Here is a 23914-nt window from a genome sequence, read left to right on the forward strand (position 1 = left end):
CCACACTTGGAATATTGTTAACAGTCCTGGTTACCACACTACTAGAATGATGTGGATGCTTTGAAGAGGGTCGCTATGAAGAAATGTTGGCTAGACTGCATTTGTTTTCACTGGAAAACAGGAGGTTGGGGGAGTAGGGAGTGACCTGATAGAAGTTTATAAGATTGTGAATGACACAGATTGAGCTGAAAGTATGAGGCTTTTTTCCAGGTTCCTAGGGGACACAAGTTCAAGGTGCAGGGGGAGATTAGTTTAAGAGATGTGTGAGGAAAGGTTTTCACACAAAGTGTGGTGAGTGCCTGGAATGTGCTGCCAGAGGAGTGCTAGAAGCAGACATAGTAGCAGCCTTCAAGAAAAACCTGGACGAATACATGAATAAGAAGGGAATAGAGGGATACAGATCCTGTAAATGAAGATAGTTTTAATATGGAAGGACAAAATGTGTTAGCACAGGCATGGAGGGCCATTGCCGACTGTTCCTGTGCTGTATTGTTGTTTGCTCTTTGTATCACTTTACCGATGATTGTGAGTAGACTGATATGGCAGTAATTAACCAGTTTAGATTGTGCTGTTTTGTGAACAGTACATGGGCAAATCTCCACACTGAGGAATAAACGCCACTAGACCAGTTCTGATAAAACGTCACTGGACCCAAGCTGATGACTCTGCTTTCTCTCCACAGATGCTTTCAGAATTTTCTTTCCCACAATTTCTGTTTGAGCTTGACGAGGGGCATGGTTGGCTCTAGAGTACAAGATTTCTGTACTATTACCAGAATATTGGGAGGACTCATAGCCTTTGCAGTATCCAATGCCTTCAGCCAATTGTTGATACAGGAACATGGAAACCAGAAGCAGGGGTAGGCCATTTGGTTCTTTGATCCTGCTCCACCAGTCAATGATTGTATTTTCTGCTTGAATAAAATCAGTGACCCCTCCTCCACAGACCTCTGTGGTAGCAAATTGCATATCAAAAGGAGTGAACTGAATTGGCTGAGACGGATATGCTAGACTCCTCGAAATGTCAAAGATGAAGTACTCTGTTACTAGGATGCAACATAAGCCAAGCTACTGTGTGGCATGGGAGAAAGTGAGGACTGCAGCTGCTGGAGATCAGAATCGAGAGTGTGGTGCTGGAAAAGCACAGCCAGTTAGGCAGCATCCGAAAAGCAGGAGAATCGATAATTCAAGCATATGCTCTTCATCAGGAATGAGGCTCATTGTGGCATGCTCTGTGGCATGTCATTCCCAAAACAGGATTTAGTTTGTAGATGTAGTGTTGAGTGCAATAACTCCACAAAGGCCGGTGTCCCATCACCAAGTCACCCTTTATTTACTTGTACATAATACAGGATCAATCTGGTGAACTATCAACCATAAAATCTTCATTCACTCAATCTGCATGTCCCCTTGCAACTTTCTTCTCCTGTATATTTTACAATGTCCTTCTAATTTAGTGCTATAATGATCTGTAAAGGAGATAGTTAAATTACATAAGTGATATTAACAGAACATAATGAACGAGAAGGCACACATTTAAGGTGAAAGAGGAAAAATTTAAAAGGGACCCAAGGGTAACCTTTTCACTGAGAGGATGGTGAGTGAATGGAATGGGTTGCCAGAGGAAGTGGCAGAGGCTGGTACAATTACAACATTGAAAAGGCATCTGGATGGGCATGTGAATAGGAAGGGTTTAGAGGGATATGGGCCAAGTGCTGGCAAATGTGACTAGATTGGTTGGATATCAGGTCAGCATGGACAAGTTTGGCCGAAGGGTCTGTTTCCATGCTGTACATCTCTATGACTATGACACTGACCCAGCTAGCACAGAATTGGCACCTGGAGTGAGCAGATCTCCTGACACTCCTGTTTAGATCTGTCAGCCAGGACTCCCTGATTTGAGCTATTAACCTGACCCAATCAGGGAACTCAGTCTATGAGATCCACCTGGCTGACCTTGATTCAATCACTAGATCCCTCCCCCTTTGAGTTCTTTATCCTGTAACTTCTCCTGTGGCATTTTCACAACAGGTTCAGCTCCTCCAACCCACACAGGGCCATTCCAATGTTTTCGACACCAAACATCTGCTGAAATAAACTGCCTCTCTCGCTTAGGGGAGCCTTGTTCGGCTTTGGTGTTCCTGATGCCATTTCACCCTCCTGACAACCACCACCCCCCCCCCCCCCGAAAAAGATCTGGAATGATCAGATTTAACCTGGTGCAGAGTCTTCCTGAAGAAGGGCTTATGCCCGAAACGTCGATTCTCCTGTTCCCTGGATGCTGCGCTTTTCCAGCAACACATTTTCAGCAGAGTCTTCCCCCCATTAGCAACTCTGCTGTCACTGTCCGTGCGGTTGCATGAGGAATGATCCTATCATCAAACAAAAACCAGGACAGTTGGTATTGAATGAAGCTGTACTTTGTTTCTTTGATCCTGCCTTCAAACTGCTCTTTCCATGAGATAATTGTTTGATGGGTGGTATGGAGCTATCCTTATACTAAGAGTGCCATTCAAACAGGAAATACTCAAATTTCATGCTGGTAAAAGATGACCTGTTGTTGGTGACCAACACCTCTGGGAATCTGTGTTTTGCAAAAAATGCTCTCAACTTTTCAATTGTCATCCCAGTGCTTGACAAATGAACTCTATACACATCCAACCACTTTGAATGAGCATCCACAATGACAAAACATAGAACCCATGAAAGGACTGGCATAGTTGACAGATAATTGAGTTTAGGGTTACCCAGTAATTCCCATAAATGTGTGGGTGCATCCTTGTTGGCACTCTGGGCACTGCCCCACCAATGTAGCTACGTCAGCATCCAATCCTGACAACCAGACACAATTTCTCACCATCATCTTCATTTTGGAAACCCCTTGATGACGCTGGTAGAGTTCAGCCAGTACCTTGTGGTGACCTATGCTCGGGACAATCACTCTTGCACCCCATAATAATATGGCATCCTCTACTGTGATCTGGTCTCACTGGGTCCAGAAAGATTCCAATGGCCCTTTTGTTTCACCACTAGCTGTTCTACTTTTGTCACAGCAGAATCATTTTGTGTCCTATTATGGACCAGACCAGACCCCCTCAAAACATTTTCAAGAAAGTAGCCCAGATCCTAACTTTTCTCATTGTTTTAAGCAGGTGTAAGGAGGCATATGGTATGCTTGCCTTCATTGGACAGGGTATTGCGTATAAGAGCTGAAAAGTCATGTTAAAATTGTAAAAGACATTGGTTCAGCCACATTTTGACCATTTAACCAGATTTTTATTTTGATTGATCCTGATTTGGACATTGCTAAGCAATTTAACTATTCCAAACAGATGCAAGATCTGGGCGAGTAGGCCATTGCAGTTGCTGCTGGTATACGGATACGATACAACAGGAGTCCTGAATTGATTAAGAGAACTCACAGGTTGATATTCAGGAGAGTGCACACTCTGGAAAGCCAACTTGGACAGTCTAGAAGAGTGAGCAAAGGAGTGGCAGATGGAATACAATGTGGGAAAGTGTAAGGTTATGCGCTCTGGTAAGAATAGAGCAGAAGACTATTTTCTAAACAGCAAAATACAAAGGGACTTGCGAGATCTTGTTCAGGATTCTCTTAAGGTTAACAGGCAAGTTCAGTTGGCAGTTAGGAAGGCAAATACAATCTTAGCATTCATTTGAAGAGGGCTAGATTACAAGTTGTACTGCTGAGGCTATATTAGGTTTGGTCAGTTTGCATTTGGAACATAGTGAGCAACTTTAGGCCCCATTTCTAAGGAAGGATTTGGTGGCATTTGATGGGGACCAGAGGAAGCTTCCAAGTATGATCTCCAGGATGAAGAGCTTGTCATATCAGCAGTGTTTGATGTCTCTGGTTCTGTGGAATCCCTACAATATGGATGCAGGCGATTCGACCCTTCAAGTTCACAACAACCCTCAGAAGAGGATCCCACCCAGAACTACCACTCCTACCCTATCGCTGTAGCCCTGTATTTCCCATGGCCCGCACATTGCTGGATATTATAGGCAATTCAGCAAGGCCAATCCACCTAACCTGCACATCTCCAGACTTGATGGGGTTTAGAAGGATGAGGGGGCTTGCACTGAAACTTACAAAATACTGAAAAACCTAAATACAGTGGGTCGTGGAAATGTTTCCACTTGTAGGAGACTTTGATCCAAGGTCAAAATGGAGAACTGAGATGAGGAGGAATTTCTTCAGCTAGTGGGTGGTTAATTTGTGGAACTCACTGCCACAGAGGGCTGCGGAGGCAATCACTGAGTATACTTAACACAGAGGAGGAGATGTTTTTCACTGGTAAAGGTATCAAGAATTACAGGAAGATGGCAGGAGAACAAGACTGAGAAATGACTGTAGCTCAGTGGTTAGCACTGCTGCCTCACAGCACCAGAGATCCGGGTTCAATTCCAGCCTTGGGCTACTGTCTGTGTGCAGTCTGTACATTCTCCCAGTGTCTGCATGCAATTCCTCCAGGTGCTCTGGTTTCCTCCCACAGTCCAAAGATGTGCAGCTTAGGTGCCCACAATGTGCAGTGATGTATAGGTTAGATGAATTAGCCATGGGAAATGCAGGGTTACAGGGATAAAGTAAGGTGTGAGTCTAGGGTGGGATGTTCCTCAGAGTTGGTGTGGACTTGTTGGGCAGAATGGACGGTTTCCACACTGTAGGGATTCTAAACAAATCCCATTAGGGTGGTGTAGTGGCTCAGTGGTTAGCATTGCTACCACATAGCACCAGGGACCCAGGTTTGATTGCAGCCTTGAGGGACTGTATGTGGAGTTTACAAATTCTCTCAGTGTCTGCGTGGGTTTCCTCTGGATACTAGATTAGCTATGGGAAATGCAGGGTTACAGGGATGGGGAATGCCCTTTGAAGGGTTAGTGTAGACCCAAAGTGCCAAATGGTCTGTTTTCCAGCTGTAGGAATTCTATGATAAACATATCTGTCATAATCAAATGGAGGAACAATAGCCTGATTGCTCCTGTGACTTATGAGATGGAGAAGGAGACTGAAGAACAACAAGTCAAAAGGATCATCTCACCAAGCTCTGTGAATTGGAACCACCAAACTGCTATCCCACCTCTTTCTCCTTCACCATAATCCCAATTCTTTAGGTGTGTGCGTATAGGGGAGTTTTATAAGGGGTTAGTATTCTAACCAGTAGAATAATAATATGACAAATGTTTATGATTGCTTACCTGTGTACTGAAGCCTGGTCTTTGTTTTCTGTTATCATAATTTTATCAGACAATAACTTGGGGAATTTTACATACTTTAATAAGTACAAAGAAAACCAAAAGCCAATTAAGAAAACCAAAACTAAAGATAGTATTCCACAAATGGTCTCACTAATGTCTTGTACAAATATAGCTAAACAAGTCTACTTTTAATTCCCTTTTAATAAATAAAAAAGTTATGTGCATTTCTCATCACCTGCTGTAAATGCATACTAATTTTTCTGATTTATAGACCAAGACACCCTCCTTATCTCAGTTCTGCAATCTCTTGTAATAGAGATTTTTCTTCATTTTTTGAACACTTTTTTTTGGAAATGAAAGTTTATCGGTTATGGCTGAAAGGCCAGGAAAGTCTTGCAACTTTAAAATCAAGTGCTAGATTGTGTTGAACAATGCAATACAATATTGTCTTTGAAGCAGCAAGAGGGAGAATTCAAGACTGAGCAGCACTGGGAATCTTTTGAGTAAAGAAATTCTGCCTGACAATAGCCCTCTAATTAGTTGAGCTGTGGAGTGTTAAAAAACTGTAAGCACCCACATGAACGATCAAGAAGATACATCCAAAGTCTGTAATCTCTCCTTCCCTATTTCTCCAAAATAAACCCAAGAATGTTTCCAAGAAAGAAGTCTGAGACAAAGAAGACTCTGATCAACAACAGAACTGAAGAATGACTGTCATTAGCAGCATGAAAAATCTGTAAGATGCACTGCAAAAACAGCATCTTCTGAACACACAAACGCTTCCATCTTAAACAAGGGCAGCAAATACATGGGAATACAACCACCTGCAAGCTCCCCTCCAAGCCACTCACCATTCTGACTTGTAACTGTATTACATTTCCTTCAGTGTCAAAAATCACTGAATTCCCTTTCTAGAGGCATTGTGGATCTATCCACAATACACAGATGACAGCAGCTCAAGATGGCAGCTTACCATCACCTTCGAGAACAGGAGATAGGCAATAAATGCTGCCAATGACGCCTGAAACCCTCAAGTGATTTTTTAGAAAAAAATCTTAAAGAAATCAACAGTACGAGAAGGTAACCTAGCATTGTTGTGGTCTGGACTTTTGATCTTCAGCGTTTTGTTTACCTTGTGCCATCTTTTCCAATCCATAGTATATGATCAAGACTGGCAAAAGGTATATAGTTTAATCATGAGTGTGTGTGAGATGTATTTTGGATTGCCAAAGGGTATATTTTAAATTGAATAGTTGTAGATTATAAATCCTCTGTTTCACTGCTTTTGTTAGAGACTAGTGTGTTACAATATTTTTTTTCGGTTGCTGATATAAACTGGTCTGAATTGCTTTTGGCTTGAGCACCAGTCAGCCAGGTAAATCTGTCATTTTGGTGCGCTCTTTGGGATTGTACAAATTTTGTGATGGCAATTGGACAGTGGGGCATGATTAATACCAGTCTCCCAGTTAAGTTGTGACACTTTCTATTGAAATAATATGCTGCTTTTATTTCTACATTCCACCTAGGTAACATCCCTAAGGCGTACTATGCCAAACAGAATGCAGTTCCTCTACTTCCATATTCTGGTGTTGTGGTTCTGTTCGCCGAGCTGGAAGTTTTTGTTGCAAACGTTTCGTCCCCTGTCTAGGTGACATCCTCAGTGCTTGGGAGCCTCCTGTGAAGCGCTTCTGTGGTGTTTCCTCCGGCATTTATAGTGGCCTGTCCCTGCCGCTTCCGGTTGTCAGTTTCAGCTGTCCGCTGTAGTGGCCGGTATACTGGGTCCAGGTCGATGTGTTTGTTGATGGAGTTTGTGGATGAGTGCCATGCTTCTAGGAATTCCCTGGCTGTTCTTTGTTTCGCTTGTCCTATAATGGTAGTGTTGTCCCAGTCAAATTCATGTTGCTTGTCGTCTACATGTGTGGCTACTAGGGATACCTGGTCGTGTCGTTTCGTGGCTAGTTGATGTTCGTGGATGCGGATCGTTGCAACAAAAACTTCCAGCTCGGCGAACAGAACCACAGCAACGAGCACCCGAGCTACAAATCTTCTCACAAACTTTGAATATTCTGGTGTGTCCAGTGCCTTCATTCTACCATCTGCAGCTGCACCATCTTCTGAAATTCTCTTCCTAAATCAGCTCCACAACTTTGCACTTTATTTAAAACTACTTTGCTATTAATTATCAATGCTCCTGTAGTCTATCCAAAGGAGCCCATTCAATCTGTCCCAAATCAGTTACAAAATGGTGACAAGATTAGGGAAAACTGCTTCAGTAATACATCAAAAAGGTCATGTTGTAAGCTGGGGCCACCAAGATAAGGACAGCTGAGAAAGATTTGAAGGGAAATAGGTGCAACAGTTTGCAATGCTAAACTAGATGCAAAACAGAACTAAATTACACAACAACAGTAAGCGAAGCTTATGGGCAAGGTCTTGTTGAGGAACAAGATATTTAATGTATAAACGTGTAGCTGTTATAAGTGAACCAACTTTTGCAACTCAAATATCCAAGGCGTCTATAATGGAAGTCATGGTTGATCTACACGGAAAAGGTATTTCTTTCCATAAATGATAGCCACTGTTGATAATTCTTTCAGTAACTCAGCAAGTCCATCAGACAAATTTCTGAGCAATTGCCAAAACTTTGGAATAATCACCTTCCAACTGACGCAGGCTATTGGGGATTGGTACTTTGATACGTGTCCCTGTTGGGTTCCCATTATCTTCAATGAGCACCACGTTGTTGGAGTCAAATCTAGGTGTCATCCTTGGACCAGGCATCCGATGACCTACAATCAATGCCTTCTTCTTCTGCCCTTTGATTGCCAGTAATATTTTGTCTCCGACTTTGCCAATTCCATTTTTGGTATACACATGGATGCATTTGGGTGGTCTATGATAAGGGGTGTTGCCAAGAGAACTGTTGTCCACTACCCGTACTCTGGTCATTTTCTGTATGGCTGTACAGGCTGCTGAAGTACTGAAATATGGAAAGAGAATGAAGGGTATTTTTAAAATGTCAGAAAAGACAGATACCAATGTCAGTTTTGAAGTCTCAAAGCTTTCTTACAATTTTTAGATAGGATTCAATCAATCTTCAATGTCTCATTTAGTAAATACAAGAGATTAGAAAAATGTGCAGAATACATGTGCAAGTGGCAAAACTGTTTCAATATAGATGAGTTTGAGGTGTGCGTTTTGATGGCAGGAGTATGCACATTGCAAAATAAGCTTTGAAATGAGGGAGAGAAGCAAACACATCTTGGGGATATACATTCATCAATCACACAGTGTAGCAACAACAAGACCAATAAAAAATGAAGCTTGATTTCGGATTTCAGAATTGAAAGGTGAAAGATTATGTTCAACTTGTATGGGCCCTTAATTAGGTTGTACTTGAGGTAAAGTTAATGGTTCTGATTTCCATATTATAAAAATGAGGTAGAAGCACTGGTAATGGCAAAAAATGAATTACATAGGTATGGCATCTCTGTTCTGGCATCATCCATCAGGAAACACTGAACAGACTGGAGCTCTTTTGTCTAGAAAAAGAAACAGCTGAAAGGTCACCAAATTAAGGTTCTTACAATTATGAAGAAGTTCAAGGGGATGAATAAAATGTTTCCACCTGTGCACAAGACCCAAAATATATGTCATAAATAGAATCTTAGCACCAATGAATCCAATAAAGGATTTAAGGCAAAATGCTTTAGTCAAAAATTGGTTACAATGTGGGACATGCTACTACAAAGAGTGGTTGAGGAAAGTGCAGAACAAAGGAAAATTGAATTGAATGCAATGCTGATATGGATAGATCAAGTAAGGCAGTATTATGTTTATGTCTTACTACTGTAAATTCCATGTGATTCACGTGCTAAAATGAGGCGCTGCCTGTCTGCTCCATTACACATGAAAGATTCCTTAACCAACACAGTCGATTAAAAGGCCGATTGCATCATTGGTGTTTGTGTAATCTGGTGTACATAAATAACAATCATGTTTGTATATATAACATCAGTAACTGCATTTAAGAAATTCACTGCATCTGAATTATCTTGTGATGTTGCAGAAAAAAAAGTGATAAGCGCTTTAGGAATGCAAGACTTTCTTTCAATACAGGTTTGAAAGAAGCTGGCCTTTTTAAGCAGCAACAATAACCCTTTGGAGGCTGGCTGGAATCCCAGGATCGAAGCACAAAACGTGTGTGTAGTACCTGAACATTTGGTTCATTATTTCTGTTGCACGAGTAAATGGTACGATGGTTTTCCTGAAGAGAGCCATGACGGACCTAAAGACAAGAACATTGAGATTTACACTGAGGTACAGAGATTGCACTGATACGACATATTGTCTATACAAATTCTTTCAGATTGGCTAACGAAAATCCTTTCAGTACTTTACACCCAATTATTTCATTTATGAATACTGTCAGTTATTTACTGGCTTCCACTTTAACTGTTTCAAAAACTTTATCTTTGTGCTAAAACAAAGTTGCATATATCCTACCAACTACAGCAAATTATGTAGCTCACATGCAGTCAATTATGTCAAAACTGGCCCAACTGCTTGATTGCAAATTAATACTTTCTTTTTCAAAGGAACTTTCCCTGGTTAGAACCAGAATGTTTGGAAGAAATGTTTCTCCTGACCACACAACAAAGTCCAAATCTCTTCTGCTGTTTCCTTCTTCACAGCTGTGGGATCTTTGCTAAACCACACCCTTACCTTGTTGGTAATATGTTTCTGATGACAGAGCAGGCATCCTCTCAATTTCTTGCCTCTCCTGCCAGCCACCTGAAGCTGACCTACACTCAAATCTATGCTTTAAAATCTGTAAACAGACAAACCCCAACTCCTGCAACATTAGGAAAGGGGGGGAAAATGGCTTAATAGTATCAACAGGTCCTTTGACCAGATTTGGCAATGTGTCTTATCTTGTCTTAACTTATATCCAAGCACATGAATGAGAGTCCCTGGTGTTTCTTCTACAGTTTATAACATTGAATGAGATAGATGGTCATAAATGAACGATTGTATCTGCAACCTTTCTGATTCAGTTGCACAGAAAGCATTGCAGTTACCAGACAAATGGTTCAACAGTACCATCTGCAAGGCACACCACATCAGACATGTGTTCTTTAATTCCACATGAGTGAACATCCAATTTACACTGTTTTTAAATTCATTCATGGGATGTGGGCATCACTGGCTTTACAGCATTCACTGCACATCCTGAGTTGCCCTCGAGAAGGTGATGGTGATGGCGAGCTGCCTTTTTAAACGCATAACAGGGGCTTTCAGGATTTTAACCAAGTGACTAACAGAAAGGCAATCTATTTCCAAGATAAAATTGTGTACGGCTTGGAGGGAAACTCATTGGTGCTAGCATCTATCTTTTGACCTTGTCCCAACGTTCACTAAAAAAGATAAAGAATTTGTCAAAGATATATAGTTCTAGTAGTATAGAATTTAAAAAATTAATTACTAAAAGACGAACAAAGAGGGAAAAGTTACAGTTCAAGAGTAAAGTAGCCAAAAGTATGAAAACAGATGAGTTCTTTTAGATGCTTAAAATAAAAATTTTAAATAAGTTTGGGGAATTAGCAATAGAGTATAAAGAGATGACAGATGAATTGATCATCAGTCATCAATACAGAGAATTCACATAGCAGCTCGGAAATAACTGCATATCATGAATTGAAAGGGAGGGAAGAAATCAAGAAAATTACTGGGTGACCACTTCGCAGAACACCTATATTGCATAGAAAAACAATGAAGGACCCAGAGGAGTATGAAAAGTGCCAGGTGAAACTCAGGAATACAATTAGGAAAGCAAGAGGAGAAAATGCTGGTGGGGAAGATTAAGGATATTCCCAAGGTATTCTACAAGTATATCAAGGGGAAGAGAACAACTCACGAACTTGATTGAGTTTTTTTGAAGTAGTAACAAAGAGGATTGATGAGGGCAAAACGGTGGACAAGATCTATATGGACTTCAGAAAGGCGTTTGACAAAGTTCCCCAAGGGAGAGTGGTTAGCAAGGTTAGATCTCATGGAATACAGAGAGAATTAGCCATTTGGATACAGAACTGGCTCAAAGGTAGAGGACAGAGGGTGGTTGTGCAGGGTTGTTTTTCAGACTGGAGTGCCACAAGGATCAGTGCTGGGTCCACTCCTTTTCGTCATTCATATAAATGATTTGGATGTGAACATAGGAGGTATAATAAGTAAGTTTGCAGATGACACCAAAATTGGAGGTATAGTGGATAGTGAAGAAGGTTCACTCAGATTACAACAGGATCTTGATCAGATGGGCCAATGGGCTGAGAAGTGGCAGATGAATTTTAATTTAGATAAATGTGAGGTGTTGCATTTTGGGAAAGCAAATCTTAGCAGGACTTATACACTTAATGGTAAGGTCCTAGAGTGTTGCTGAACAAAGAGACCTTGGAGTGCAGGTTCATAGCTCCTTGAAAGTAGTCGCAAGTAGATAGGATAGTGTAGAAGGCATATGGTATGTTCTCCTTTATTGGTCAGAGTATTGAGTAAAGGAGTTGGGAGTTCATGTTGTGCCTGTTCAGGACATTGGTTAGGCCACTTTTGGAATAGTGCATGCACTTCTGGTCTCCTATCCGATTGGAAGATGTTGCGAAACTTGAAAGGGTTCAGAAAAGATTTACAAGGATGTTGCCAGGGTTGGAAGATTTGAGATATAAGGGGAGGCTGAATAGGCCTAATGGGGAACAAGGGGCTATCTGTACACTAAGCCAGAGGACGATGCTAGTGTTAATGAGTACTTCATGTCTCTCTACTCTGAAGCAGGAGAATGCAAGGACAGAATTCAAAAAAATAGACTGTGATGTTCCTAAGCTGATTGATCTAACAGAAGAGGTGGTATTGGTGGGTTTAGAAGTGGACCCATTCAGATGAGTGGTATCCTAGGCTATTGTGAGAAACAAAGGAGGAAATTATAGAGGCATTTAAATTTTTAAGTCATCTCTAGCTAAAGGGGTGTTTCCAGAGATGTGGCTCATCTGGTTCCACTTTACAAGGAGGATAGTGGAGATACACCAGGGAACTAAAGACTAGAGAGAGTAACATTGGTGATAGGGAAATTACTGGAAAATACAGTAAAGGAATAAATTAATCTTCATTTACAAGAGCAGGGTTTGATCAGGGATAGCATGATTTTGTCAAAGGGAGATCATGCCTAACAAATCTAATGGAATTTTGAGGTGACCAAATGTTTGGATGAGAGTAGACATTTTATGAAGCTTATTGAGATTTGCGCAAGGCTTTTGACAAGGTCCCATGGGAAACTGATAAAGGAGGTAAATACTCATAGGACACACGGCAACTTGGAAAGGTGGATCCAAGATTGGCCTAGTGACAGGAAACAGAGGGTGGTGGTGGAAGATTGTGGGAGCGGCTACACTCTATTGTGCAGCGACTTACCACAGGCATCAGTGCTGGGTTGCCTATTGCTTGTGGTATTTATACATGATGACTGCATGGAGAGGGATAATAAGTAAATTTGTGGATGACAAAAAGTTTGGCTCGAGGCTTGAAACTTTGGAGGAAGGTGTTAGGTGACAGGAGAGTATCAATAGATTGGTCAGATGGGCAGATCGGTGGCAGATGGAATTTAACCCTGATAATTGTGATATGAAGTACTTTGGAAGAAGGCAGGAGATTAAGGGAGCCCTCAGTGAATGGAAAAACACGAAGAAGCTCAGAGAAATCTTGGAGTACTTGCACCTGAAGATGACTGGACAGGTTAATAGGTGGTTAAGGCATACAGGACACTTGCCTTTATCAATTTTGGCAGAAATTATAAGAGCAGAGAGATCATGTTGGAATTGTACAGAACTTTGGCTCGGCCAAATCTGGAGTATTGTATGCAATTCTGATCACCACACTACAGGAAGTGATATGATTGCACTGGAGGGGTTGCAAAAGATATTCAACAGAATGAACATGGGATGGAGCATTTCAGCTACGAAGAGAGGCTGGATAAGTGCGGAGGTTTTCTTTGGAACAGAAAAGATTGAGACAGACCTGATTCAGGGATGAGATAGCAGCCATTCCCCTTAATTTAGCGGTTAATAACAAATGGGTATAAGACTGAAGTGAAAGGCAGGGTTTGCAGGGGATTTGAGAAAGAGGTTTTCACTGAAAGGATGTTGATGTCTGAAAAGCACTGCCTGGGAGAGTAGCTGAGGTGGGAAATCTCACAACCTTTAAAAATACTTAGAAGAACACTTGAAGTTTCATTCCATTCAAAGCTATGCGCTTCGTGCAGAAAAGTGATATAAGTGTTGATAGTAATACATTTTTGGTGGACTTGATGAGGTGATGGCCCTTTTCTGTAGTATGAATCTTTGATTTGAGAACGAATTTGTTCATGCCTTGATTTATCCCATTCTGGTCCTCTTGCCTGGTGGGCGATAGTGAAGCTCTGGAGGTTTTCAGATAATGATTACCAAGCAAAATTCCAACAAAAAGCATCTTATTAAGACAAAACAAAGGCTAAGATTTGCATTTTAGAGAAATTTAGACTTCAGGGTGAGATGCTGTTGGGGATGGGGGCAGAGAGAATGTGGGGTTTGAGGGAGGTGGTGGTTGAGAGGATGACCTGATTGAGGTTTAAAAAAAAAATGAATAGTATAAACCACATTTCACTTGATAGGGTTACTCCAGCTAAATAATTCAGAGAGGAGCAGAGGTCACCAGTTAAGCTGAGTAAGGTCAGAACTAGATTAGATGTCAGTAAGTGGTTAACCCAGGTGATTAGAGAAATTTCCACCATATTTATAAATGACTTGGATGAGGAGGTTGAGGGGTGGGTTAGTAGATTTGCAGATGACACAAAGGTTGGAGGTGTCGTCGATAGCACAGAGGGCTACTGCAGGCTGCAGCGCGACCTGGGCTGAGAAATGGCAGATGGAGTTCAACCTGGATAGATGCGAAGTGATGCATTTTGGAAGTTCGAACGCGAATGCTGAATATAGGATTAAAGACAGGATTATTGGCAGCGTGGAGGAACAGAGGGATCTGGGTGTGCAAGTACATAGATCCCTCAAAGTTGCCACCCAAGTGGATAGGGTTGTTAAGAAAGCATATGTTAAGAAAGAGCCGCGAGGTTTTGCTGCAGCTCTACAAGTCCCTGGTGAGACCACACTTGGAACATTAGAACATAGAACAGTACAGCACAGAACAGGCCCTTCAGCCCACAATGTTGTGCCGACCACTGATCCTCATGTATGCACCCTCAAATTTCTATGACCATATGTATGTCGAGGAGTCTCTTAAATGTCCCCAATGACCCTGCCTCCACAATTGCTGCTGGCAACGCATTCCATGCTCTCACAACTCTGTGTGTAAAGAACCCGCCTCTGACATCCCCTTTATACTTTCCTCCAACCAGCTTAAAACTATGACCCCTCATGTTAGTCATTTCTGCCCTGGGAAATAGTCCCTGGCTATCGACTCTATCTATGCCTCTCATTACCTTGTATACCTCAATTAGGTCCCCTCTCCTCCTCCTTTTCTCCAATGAAAAAAGTCCGAGCTCAGTCAACCTCTCTTCATAAGATAAGCCCTCCAGTCCAGGCAGCATCCTGGTAAACCTCCTCTGAACCCGCTCCAAAGCATCCACATCTTTCTTATAATAGGGCGACCAGAACTGGTCGCAGTATTCCAAGTGCGGTCTAACCAAAGTTTTATAGAGCTGCAACAAGATCTCACGACTCTTAAACTCAATACCCCTGTTAATGAAAGCCAAAACACCATATGCTTTCTTAACAACCCTGTCCACTTGGGTGGCCATTTTAAGGGATCTATGTACCTGCACCCAAAGATCCCTCTGTTCCTCCACACTACCAAGAATCCTATCCTTAATCCTGTACTCAGCTTTCAAATTCGACCTTCCAAAATACATCACCTTGCATTTATCCAGGTTGAACTCCATCTGCCACCTCTCAGCCCATCTCTGCATCCTGTCAATGTCCTGCTGCAGCCTACAACAGCCCTCTATACTGTCAACGACACCTCCAACCTTTGCATCATCTGCAAACTTGCTGACCCATCCTTCAATCCCCTCATCCAAGTCATTAATAAAAATTAAAACAATAGAGGCCCAAGGACAGAGCCCTGTGGAACACCACTCACCACAGACTTCCAGGCAGAATATTTTCCTTCTACTACCACTCGCTGTCTTCTGTTGGCCAGCCAATTCTGTATCCAGTCAGCTAAGTTCCCCTGTATCCCATTCCTCCTGAACTTCTGAATGAGCCTACCATGGGGAACCTTATCAAATCCCTTGCTAAAGTCCATATACACCACATCAACAGCTCGACCCTCATCAACTTTTCTAGTCACATCCTCAAAGAACTCGATAAGGTTTGTGAGGCAGTGTTGACTGCATTTAATCAAGCCATGCTCTTCCAGACAGTCTTAAATCCTATCCCTCAGAATCCTTTCTAACACCTTGCAGACGACAGACGTGAGACTTACTGGTCTGTAATTGCCGGGGATTTCCCTATTTCCTTTCTTGAAGAGAGGAATTACATTTGCCTCTCTCCAGTCCTGAGGTACGACTCCAGTGGAGAGCGACGATGAAAAGATCTTCGCAAGTGGCAAAGCAATTGCATTTCTTGTTTCCCAAAGCAGCCAAGGACAAATCTAGTCCGGGCCTGTGTCCAGTTCTGGTCACCCTACTATAGAAAACATACAGTGGCTTTGGAGAGGTTGCAAAGGTTTACCAGGATGCTGGCTGGACTGGAGGGTTTGCCTTATGAAGAAAAGTTGAATAAGCTCAGACTTTTCTCTCTGGAGAAAAGGAGGAAGAGAGGAGACCTGATCGAGGTGTACAAAATAATGAGAGGAATAGATAGAATCAATAGCCAGAGACTTTTCCCCAGGACAGGATTGACTGGTACTAGAAGTCATAGTTTGAAGATATTAGGAAGAAGGTATAAAGGAGACATCAGAGGTAGCTTCTTTACACAGAGTTATGAATGCATGGAATGCGTTGCCAGCTGAGGTGGTGGAAGCGAAGTCATTGGGAACATTTAAGCGACTGTTGGACATGCACATGGATAGCAGTGAGTTGAGGGGTGCGTAGGTTAAGTTACGATATTTTATATTAGGATTAAGTCTCGGCACAACATCATGGGCCAAAGGGCCTATTCTGTGCTGTACTTTTCTATGTTCTAACTTATCTGTGGATGATGGACAAGCTTTGGGTTGTCCAAATGTGATTCATTCACCACAGAATTCCCGGCCTCTGGCTTGTTGTAGTTTTTATTTGGTTGGTCCAGTTGCTTTTCTGACCGATGCGACTTCCTCTGAATGTAGATGTTAAGGTTTCAGCAGTTTGAATGCTGTTGAATGTCAAATGGATGTGGTTACATTAATTCCTTTTTTTAAAATCACCATTGTCTGGCACTTCTGTGGCTTGAATGTGGCGTGCCACTTACCAGCCCAACCTTGAAAGTTCTTGCTGCACATCTGCAGGGACTGCTTTATTGTCTTTGTTATGTAATCATTACCTGAATCATGAAACAGGATCCCATTTGTTGCTATGCAGTTGTTATCTTACCTGTGATCTTTATATCAGGTTTTTAATTAATTTTGCTGACTAGCTGTGGGTAAGGATACCAACACTTGATCTTTGGAGAAGATTGGGAGTTTTGCAGGAAATGCACTGGCTAAATGAATTCTCATTAGGGAGGCAATCATGTTGCGATAATGTCATTGGACAAGTAATCCAGAGATGTCGGCTCATGCTGTGGGGACATAGGTTCATATGATAAAATTTGAAGTCAATTAATAAATCTCTAAGTCAAAAACTAGTCTAATGCAGACCACATAACCAACGTTGTAAAACCACTTGGTATACTCTTGTCCTTTAGCAAAGAAAATCTGTTATCTTCACTTGGTCAGGTTTACAGATGACTCCAGACCCATAGCAATGCAATTGACTCTTAAAATGACCTCTGAAATAAGCGCTATAAAGTCTAATAAAATGAATGAAATTGGATGAACAACTCTGCATTAACCAAGCCAACAGAAATGATCACAGCAAATACCACCCTGTGCATTCTTGAATATCTGGTGGCTTGAACCAAAATTGGAGTTATCAGACAGAGGTCAGGATTGGAGCAGAGGGATTGGAGGGCTGCGCGTTGTGAGGGTGAGAGGTTGGAGTGGGGGAGGGGGGTCGACAGGTTGAGGCGGTTAATGTCCCGGCGGCAGTTGGAAATGAAGAGGTCGAGGGCAGGTAATAGGCCTGACATTGTATTTAGTATGATTCCATGAGTAACACAATCATACCAAATACAACAACCCAAATACCAACTGTGGGCGGCACGGTGGCACAGTGGTTAGCACTGCTGCCTCACAGCGCCAGAGACCCGGGTTCAATTCCTGCCTCAGGCGACTGACTGTGTGGAGTTTGCACATTCTCCCCATGTCTGTGTGGGTTTCCTCCGGGTGCTCCGGTTTCCTCCCACAGTCCAAAGATGTGCAGGTGAATTGGCCATGCTAAATTGCCCGTAGTGTTAGGTAAGGGGTAAATGTAGGGGTATGGGTGGATTGCGCTTCGGCGGGGCGGTGTGGACTTGTTGGGCCGAAGGGCCTGTTTCCACACTGTAATTAATCTAATCTAATCTAATCTAATCTAATCGCACCAATAGGTCACCAAAAGTACAGGCACAGTGATAAAGGGTTGGAAGGCAGTTGTCTTATCCTCAGTACATATGCACTCTGTATCACATGAAGGTTCATAGTATCAGATCAAACATAGGTAAGAAAACCTCTTGCTGATTACCACCTCCTAAGCCCTCAGTTCTCTTGCGTGTTGAACACCACTTGGAAAAAGCAGAGGCTAGCAAAGACACAGAATGTAGCCTGGTTGGAGAAACAACAATATCCATCACCAATAGTGTCTTGGTAGCCACTACTGACCAAGCTGGCCAAGTCCTATAAGAAATAGACTCAAAGTGGCATGGGAACCCAACAAGAGGGAAAAATCTACTTGACCCACCATCATCGATTGATCTGCATTGTGGAGATATCCAGAACAGCATCAGTAAGTGTGACTACCACAGACCTTGTGGAGTCAAAACCCTGCCTTCACAATGAAGGTACTCTCCATTGTGTAGCATGGAACTATCACCGTGCTAAATGAGAGAGATTTTGAACAAATCTAACAACTCAAGACAGGGCATCCATGAGATGCTGTGGACCATCAGTGGCAACGGTATTCAATCTGTAACCTCACGGCCCAGTATATTTTCCACTACCATTAAACCAGGGGATCAACCTTGATTCAATGAAGAATCAAAAGAGTACATAAGGAACAGCATGAGGCACACAGAAAAGATCTGGTGAAGCTACCAAACAGCATAAACAGGGTATAAGAGGCACGACTAAGCAATTCCACAGACAATCATTGCTCAGACCTAAGCTTTACAGTCCTACCATGTCAGTTATGATTAATGGTGGACAACTGATCAACAATTAAACTAGAGAAGACTCCACAAATATCCTTACCTTCAATATTATGGGTGCCCAGTAATCAGTGCTGAAGATGAGACTGAAGCATTGGGCACAATCTACAGGCTGAAGTGCCAAATGGATGATCAATCTCTGCCTTCAGGCAGAAGTCCCTAGCATCACAGCCAAGTCAGGCCACTCCATTTGATATCAAGAGATGGTAGAAGACTCTTAATTTTGCAAAGGTTTTTTGCTCTGACAAGATTCAGGCAATAATATTAAGGCCCTGTGTTCCAGCCACAACACTAGCATTGACAAGGCAACGTAGAATATTGCCTGGATATATTTATGCACAAGAAAGCTTAAAATACTCAGCACAGCAGATAGCCTTTATGGAGAACACTATTTCACGATTATGATTGCTCATCTAATGAAGGTTCATCAACACATGGAAATGTTAATAAAATATTGGCTCTCTGATCCTCCTTGTCTTTCCTTCCTTCTCTAAATCCAAATGCTTTCAAATTCAGACTGCGCCTCACACAGCCATATCTTAAAATTTAAAATAGCTTTTTAACTGTGGAGATTGCACCCAAGTTTCAGCAAGTAACAGAGTAATTTCACCACTCCGGTGGACAAAATGAGTTCTGTTTGATCCTGTTCTCATAGATGCACACGCACCTCCCTTCAAACGTTCTACCGGTTACAATTCAAGAGGAAGAAATCAGGTTTGTATTTTCTTTCCTCAATGGACACTGTAATTCTGGAATTATAGTTCAATAAGTGTCAATGTCCCTCATGTATGTCTTCACACGTGAATAAACTTAGGTAGAGTTTCAGCAGGCTGTTCAACCAAATCCACCCTTCCTCACACAGTACACATTTTCCAAAAAGTGCCAATCACCCTATTCAAAAGGTTTTTCCATCCAGTCTTCAATCATCTGAGATTACTCTATTAATCAATAAGATTGAGTGTATTTCCCACCTCAGATCAATAATCCAACACATCGTCATATATCTGGAAGGATGGTGTCATCAAGAGTGATATCAAGCAGCAGCAGCAGCTCAATGACGCCCAGTTTGGATTCCATCAGGGCCACTAAGCTCCTGAACTCATTACAGCCTTGGTTCAAACATGGACAAAAGAGCTGAATTCCAGAGGTGAGGTGAGAGTGACCTCACCGCTGGGATATCAAGGCTGCATTTGACCCAGTGTGCATCAAGGAGGCCTATCAAAACTTGAATCAATGGGTATCGGGGGACAAACTCTCCAGTGGTTGGAGTCATACCTGGCTATAGGAAGATGATCGTGGCTCCTGGAGGTCAGTCATCCCAGCTCCAGAACATCTCTGTGGGAGTTCCTCAGGATAGCATCCGAGGCCCAACCCTCTTCAACTACTTCATCAATGATCTGCCCACCATCATGTCAGAAGTGGAGATGTTCGTCAATGAGTGCACAATGCTCAGCACTATTCATGACTCCTCATACACTAAAGTAGTCCATGTTCAAAGACAACAATATCCAGGTTTGGGCTAATAAGTGGCATGTAACATTCACGCTACACAAATGCAGAACTGTGACCATCACCAATAAGAGACAATCAAACCACCGCCCCCTAACATCCAGGGGTGTTGCCATCACTGAATCCCCCTGCTATCAACATCATGAGGTTATCACTAACCAGAAACTCAACTGGGCTCACCACATAAACAGAGTGGCTGCAAGGGCAGGTCAGAGGCTAAGAATACTGCTACAAACCGACCGACTCCCACAGCTACCTGGACTACACCTCCTCCCATCCTGCCCCCTGTAAAAACGCCATCCCATTCTCCCAATTCCTTCGACTCCGCCGCATCTGCTCCCAGGAGGACCAGTTCCAAAAACGCACAACACAGATGGCCTCCTTCAAGGACCGCAATTTCCCCCCCGACGTGGACGACGATGCCCTCCACCGCATCTCTTCCACTTCCCGCTCCTCCGCCCTTGAACCCCGGCCCTCCAACCGCCACCAGGACAGAACCCCACTGGTCCTCACCTACCACCCCACCAATCTCCATGTACAGCGCATCATCCGCCGTCATTTCCGCTACCTCCAAACGGACCCCACCACCAAGGATATATTTCCCTCCCCTCCCCTATCAGCATTCCGTAAAGACCACTCCCTCCGTGACTCCCTCGTCAGATCCACACCCCCCACCAACCCAACCTCCACTCCCGGCACCTTCCCCTGCAACCGCAGGAGGTGCAAGACTTGCGCCCACACTTCCCCCCTCACCTCCCTCCAAGGCCCCAAAGGAAACTTCCATATCCGCCACAGATTCACCTGCACCTCCACATATCATCTATTGCATCCTCTGCACCCGATGTGGCCTCCTCTATATTGGGGAGACAGGCCGGCTACTTGCGGAGCGTTTCAGAGAACACCTCTGGGACACCCGGACCAACCAACCCAACCACCCTGTAGCTCAACATTTCAATTCCCCCTCCCACTCCACCAAGGATATGCAGGTCTTTGGACTCCTCCATCGTCAGACCACAACAAAACGACGGTTGGAGGAAGAACGCCTCATCTTCCGGCTAGGAACCCTCCAACCACAAGGGATGAACTCGGATTTCACCAGTTTCCTCATTTCCCCTCCCCTCCCCCCACCCTGTCTCAGTCAAATCCATCAAATTCAGCACCGCCTTCCTAACCTGAGATCTTCTTCCCGACCTCTCCGCCCCCACCCCAGTCTGACCTTTCACCCTCACCTTGACCTCTTTCCACCTATCACATTTCCGACGCCCCTCTCCCAAGTCCCTCCTCCCTACCTTTTATCTTAGCCTGCTGGACAAACTTTCCCCATTCCTGAAGAAGGGCTTATGCCCGAAACGTCGATTCTCCTGTTCCCTGGATGCTGCCTGACCTGCTGCGCTTTTCCAGCAACACATTTCCAGCTAAGAATACTGCGACAAGATCTAGACAGTTTGGGAGAGTGGTCCAGGAAATGGCTGATGAAGTTCAACATGAGCAAATGCGAGGTCTTGCATTTTGAAAAAAAGAATACAAGCATGGACTACTTTCTAAATGGTGAGAAAATTCATAAAGCCAAAGTACAAAGGGATCTGGAAGTGCTAGTCGAGGATTCTCTAAAGGTAAACATGCAGGTTGAATCCGTGATTAAGAAAGCGAATGCAATGTTGTCATTTATCTCAAGAGGGTTGGAATATAAAAGCAGCGATGTGCTACTGAGACTTTATAAAGCTCTGGTTAGGCCCCATTTGGAGTACTGTGTTCAGTTTTGGGCCACACACCTCAGGAGGGACATACTGGCACTGGAGCGTGTCCAGCGGAGATTCACACGAATGATCCCTGGAATGGTAGGTCTAACATACGAGGAATGGCTGAGGATCCTGGGATTCTATTCATTGGAGTTTAGAAGGTTAAGGGGAGATCTAATAGAAACTTACAAGATAATACATGACTTGGAAAGGGTGGACGCGAAGAAATTGTTTCCGTTAGGCGGGGAGATTAGGACCCGTGGGCACAGCCTTAAAATTAGAAGGGGTCAATTCAGAACAGAAATGCGGAAACATTTCTTCAGCCAGAGAGTGGCGGGCCTGTGGAATTCATTGCCGCGGAGTGCAGTGGAGGCCGGTAGGCTAAATGTCTTCAAGGCAGAGATTGATAAACTCTTGATGTCACAAGGAATTAAGGGCTACGGGGAGAATGCGGGTAAGTGGAGTTGAAATGCCCATCAGCCATGATTAAATAGCGGAGTGGACTTGATGGGCTGAGTGGACTTGATGGGCCGAATGGCCTTACTTCCACTCCTATGTCTTATGGCCTAAGTCATAGAAAAAGCTTGTCCACTATTTACAAGGCACAAGTCAGGAGCCTGGTGGAATACTCCCCACTTGCCTGGATGAGTGCAATCCAACAGCACTCAAAAGGTTTGACACCATCCTCTTGACGCCCCCAATCTTACCCGCGGCTGGAATAAGTCGATACCCCAATCTTACTCACTGCTGGAATAAATCAATACCCCAATCTTACCCGCTGCTGGAATAAGTCGATACCCCAATCATACCCGCTGCTGGAATAAGTCGATACTCCAATCTTACCCTCTGCTGGAATAAGTCGATACCCCAATCTTACCCGCTGCTGGAATAAGTCAATACCTCAATCTTACCCGCTGCTGGAATAAGTCGATACCCCAATCTTACCCACTGCTGGAATAAGTCGATATCTCCAATCTTACCCGCTGCTGGAATAAGTCGATACCCCAATCTTACCCGCTGCTGGAATAAGTCGATATCTCCAATCTTACCCACTGCTGGAATAAGTCGATACCCCAATCTTACCCGCCGCTGGAATAAGTCGATACCCCAATCTTACCCGCCGCTGGAATAAGTCGATACCCCAATCTTACCCTCTGCTGGAATAAGTCGATACCCCAATCTTACCCTCTGCTGGAATAAGTCGATACCCCAATCTTACCCGCTGCTGGAATAAGTCGATATCTCCAATCTTACCCACTCCTAGTACAAACCAATACCCCAATGTTAACCAATGCTGGAATAGGTCAATACCCCTCAACCTAAACTACTGTTGGCACCAGTCCTCACGTTGTCCTATTGCTGGCACCAGTCAATCCACCATCACCTCCCACCCATCCCCATTCCTAACCTGCAGCTGGCACCAGCCATTGCCCCAATCCCACCTGGGGCACACAGCAAATCTACAGAATTGGGAGGGAGTAGGCCTCGGGGCGCGGGCCAGAGGCAAGACAGACCCGAGGCGCAGTGAAGCGACACCGAAGCCTGTCGCGAACATGCGTGTGTGTGAGAGCGAGAGAGACTCGCTGCAGATTAACACCATTACCAGAGAGAGGTGAGGTGAGGAACGGCACCGCCCGAATCGACGACCATCCGCGGCCCAGCTCCAGGGGATTCGGGGAGCGGCGCGTGAGGAGACCGCGCGGCGGTTTGATTTAAACTGTCCCGTCAGCTTCAGGTACAAATGGCAGCGAACTGAAAGTTTTCTCTGTTCTCACACGGGCGCGGGACCCGAAATGGGGGAGGGGGGGGGAACCAAAACGATAATTTTTTTCGTTTCACAGCCGGGGAAGGGGAGAAAATAAAAACGTTACGCCCCGGGGGAAAGAGGTCGAGAAACGGGCGGGGTCTGTGGCCGGGACGTTAAAATAGGGCGTGG

At 43.7% G+C, this 23914-nt stretch overlaps 1 protein-coding gene across 2 annotated transcripts; it reads right to left on the bottom strand.

Moving 5' to 3' along the window:
- Positions 1 to 1308: 1308 nt before the first annotated feature.
- On the bottom strand, positions 1309 to 23854 carry mrpl14 (mitochondrial ribosomal protein L14). Of its 2 annotated transcripts, XM_087984130.1 has the most exons (5): positions 23582 to 23854; positions 15732 to 15934; positions 9430 to 9504; positions 2216 to 8196; positions 1309 to 1468 (listed from the first exon to the last, which is right to left on the bottom strand). In XM_087984130.1, exons 3-4 carry the CDS (start codon positions 9495 to 9497, stop codon positions 7830 to 7832), a joined length of 435 nt encoding a protein of 144 aa, XP_087840256.1. In that variant the 5' UTR covers positions 9498 to 9504; positions 15732 to 15934; positions 23582 to 23854; the 3' UTR covers positions 1309 to 1468; positions 2216 to 7829. The 2 variants fall into 2 exon arrangements, with proteins under 2 accessions (XP_087840256.1, XP_043543210.1); XM_043687275.2 differs by lacking the exon at positions 15732 to 15934 and having other exon boundaries at positions 23582 to 23853.
- Between the last annotated feature and the right edge of the window lie 60 nt (positions 23855 to 23914).

This window comes from Chiloscyllium plagiosum, unplaced genomic scaffold (assembly GCF_037043375.1).
Source record: "Chiloscyllium plagiosum isolate Xiang-an unplaced genomic scaffold, Cpla_swu_hap1 HiC_scaffold_3, whole genome shotgun sequence".
In the NCBI taxonomy this organism is placed as follows: domain Eukaryota; kingdom Metazoa; phylum Chordata; class Chondrichthyes; order Orectolobiformes; family Hemiscylliidae; genus Chiloscyllium; species Chiloscyllium plagiosum.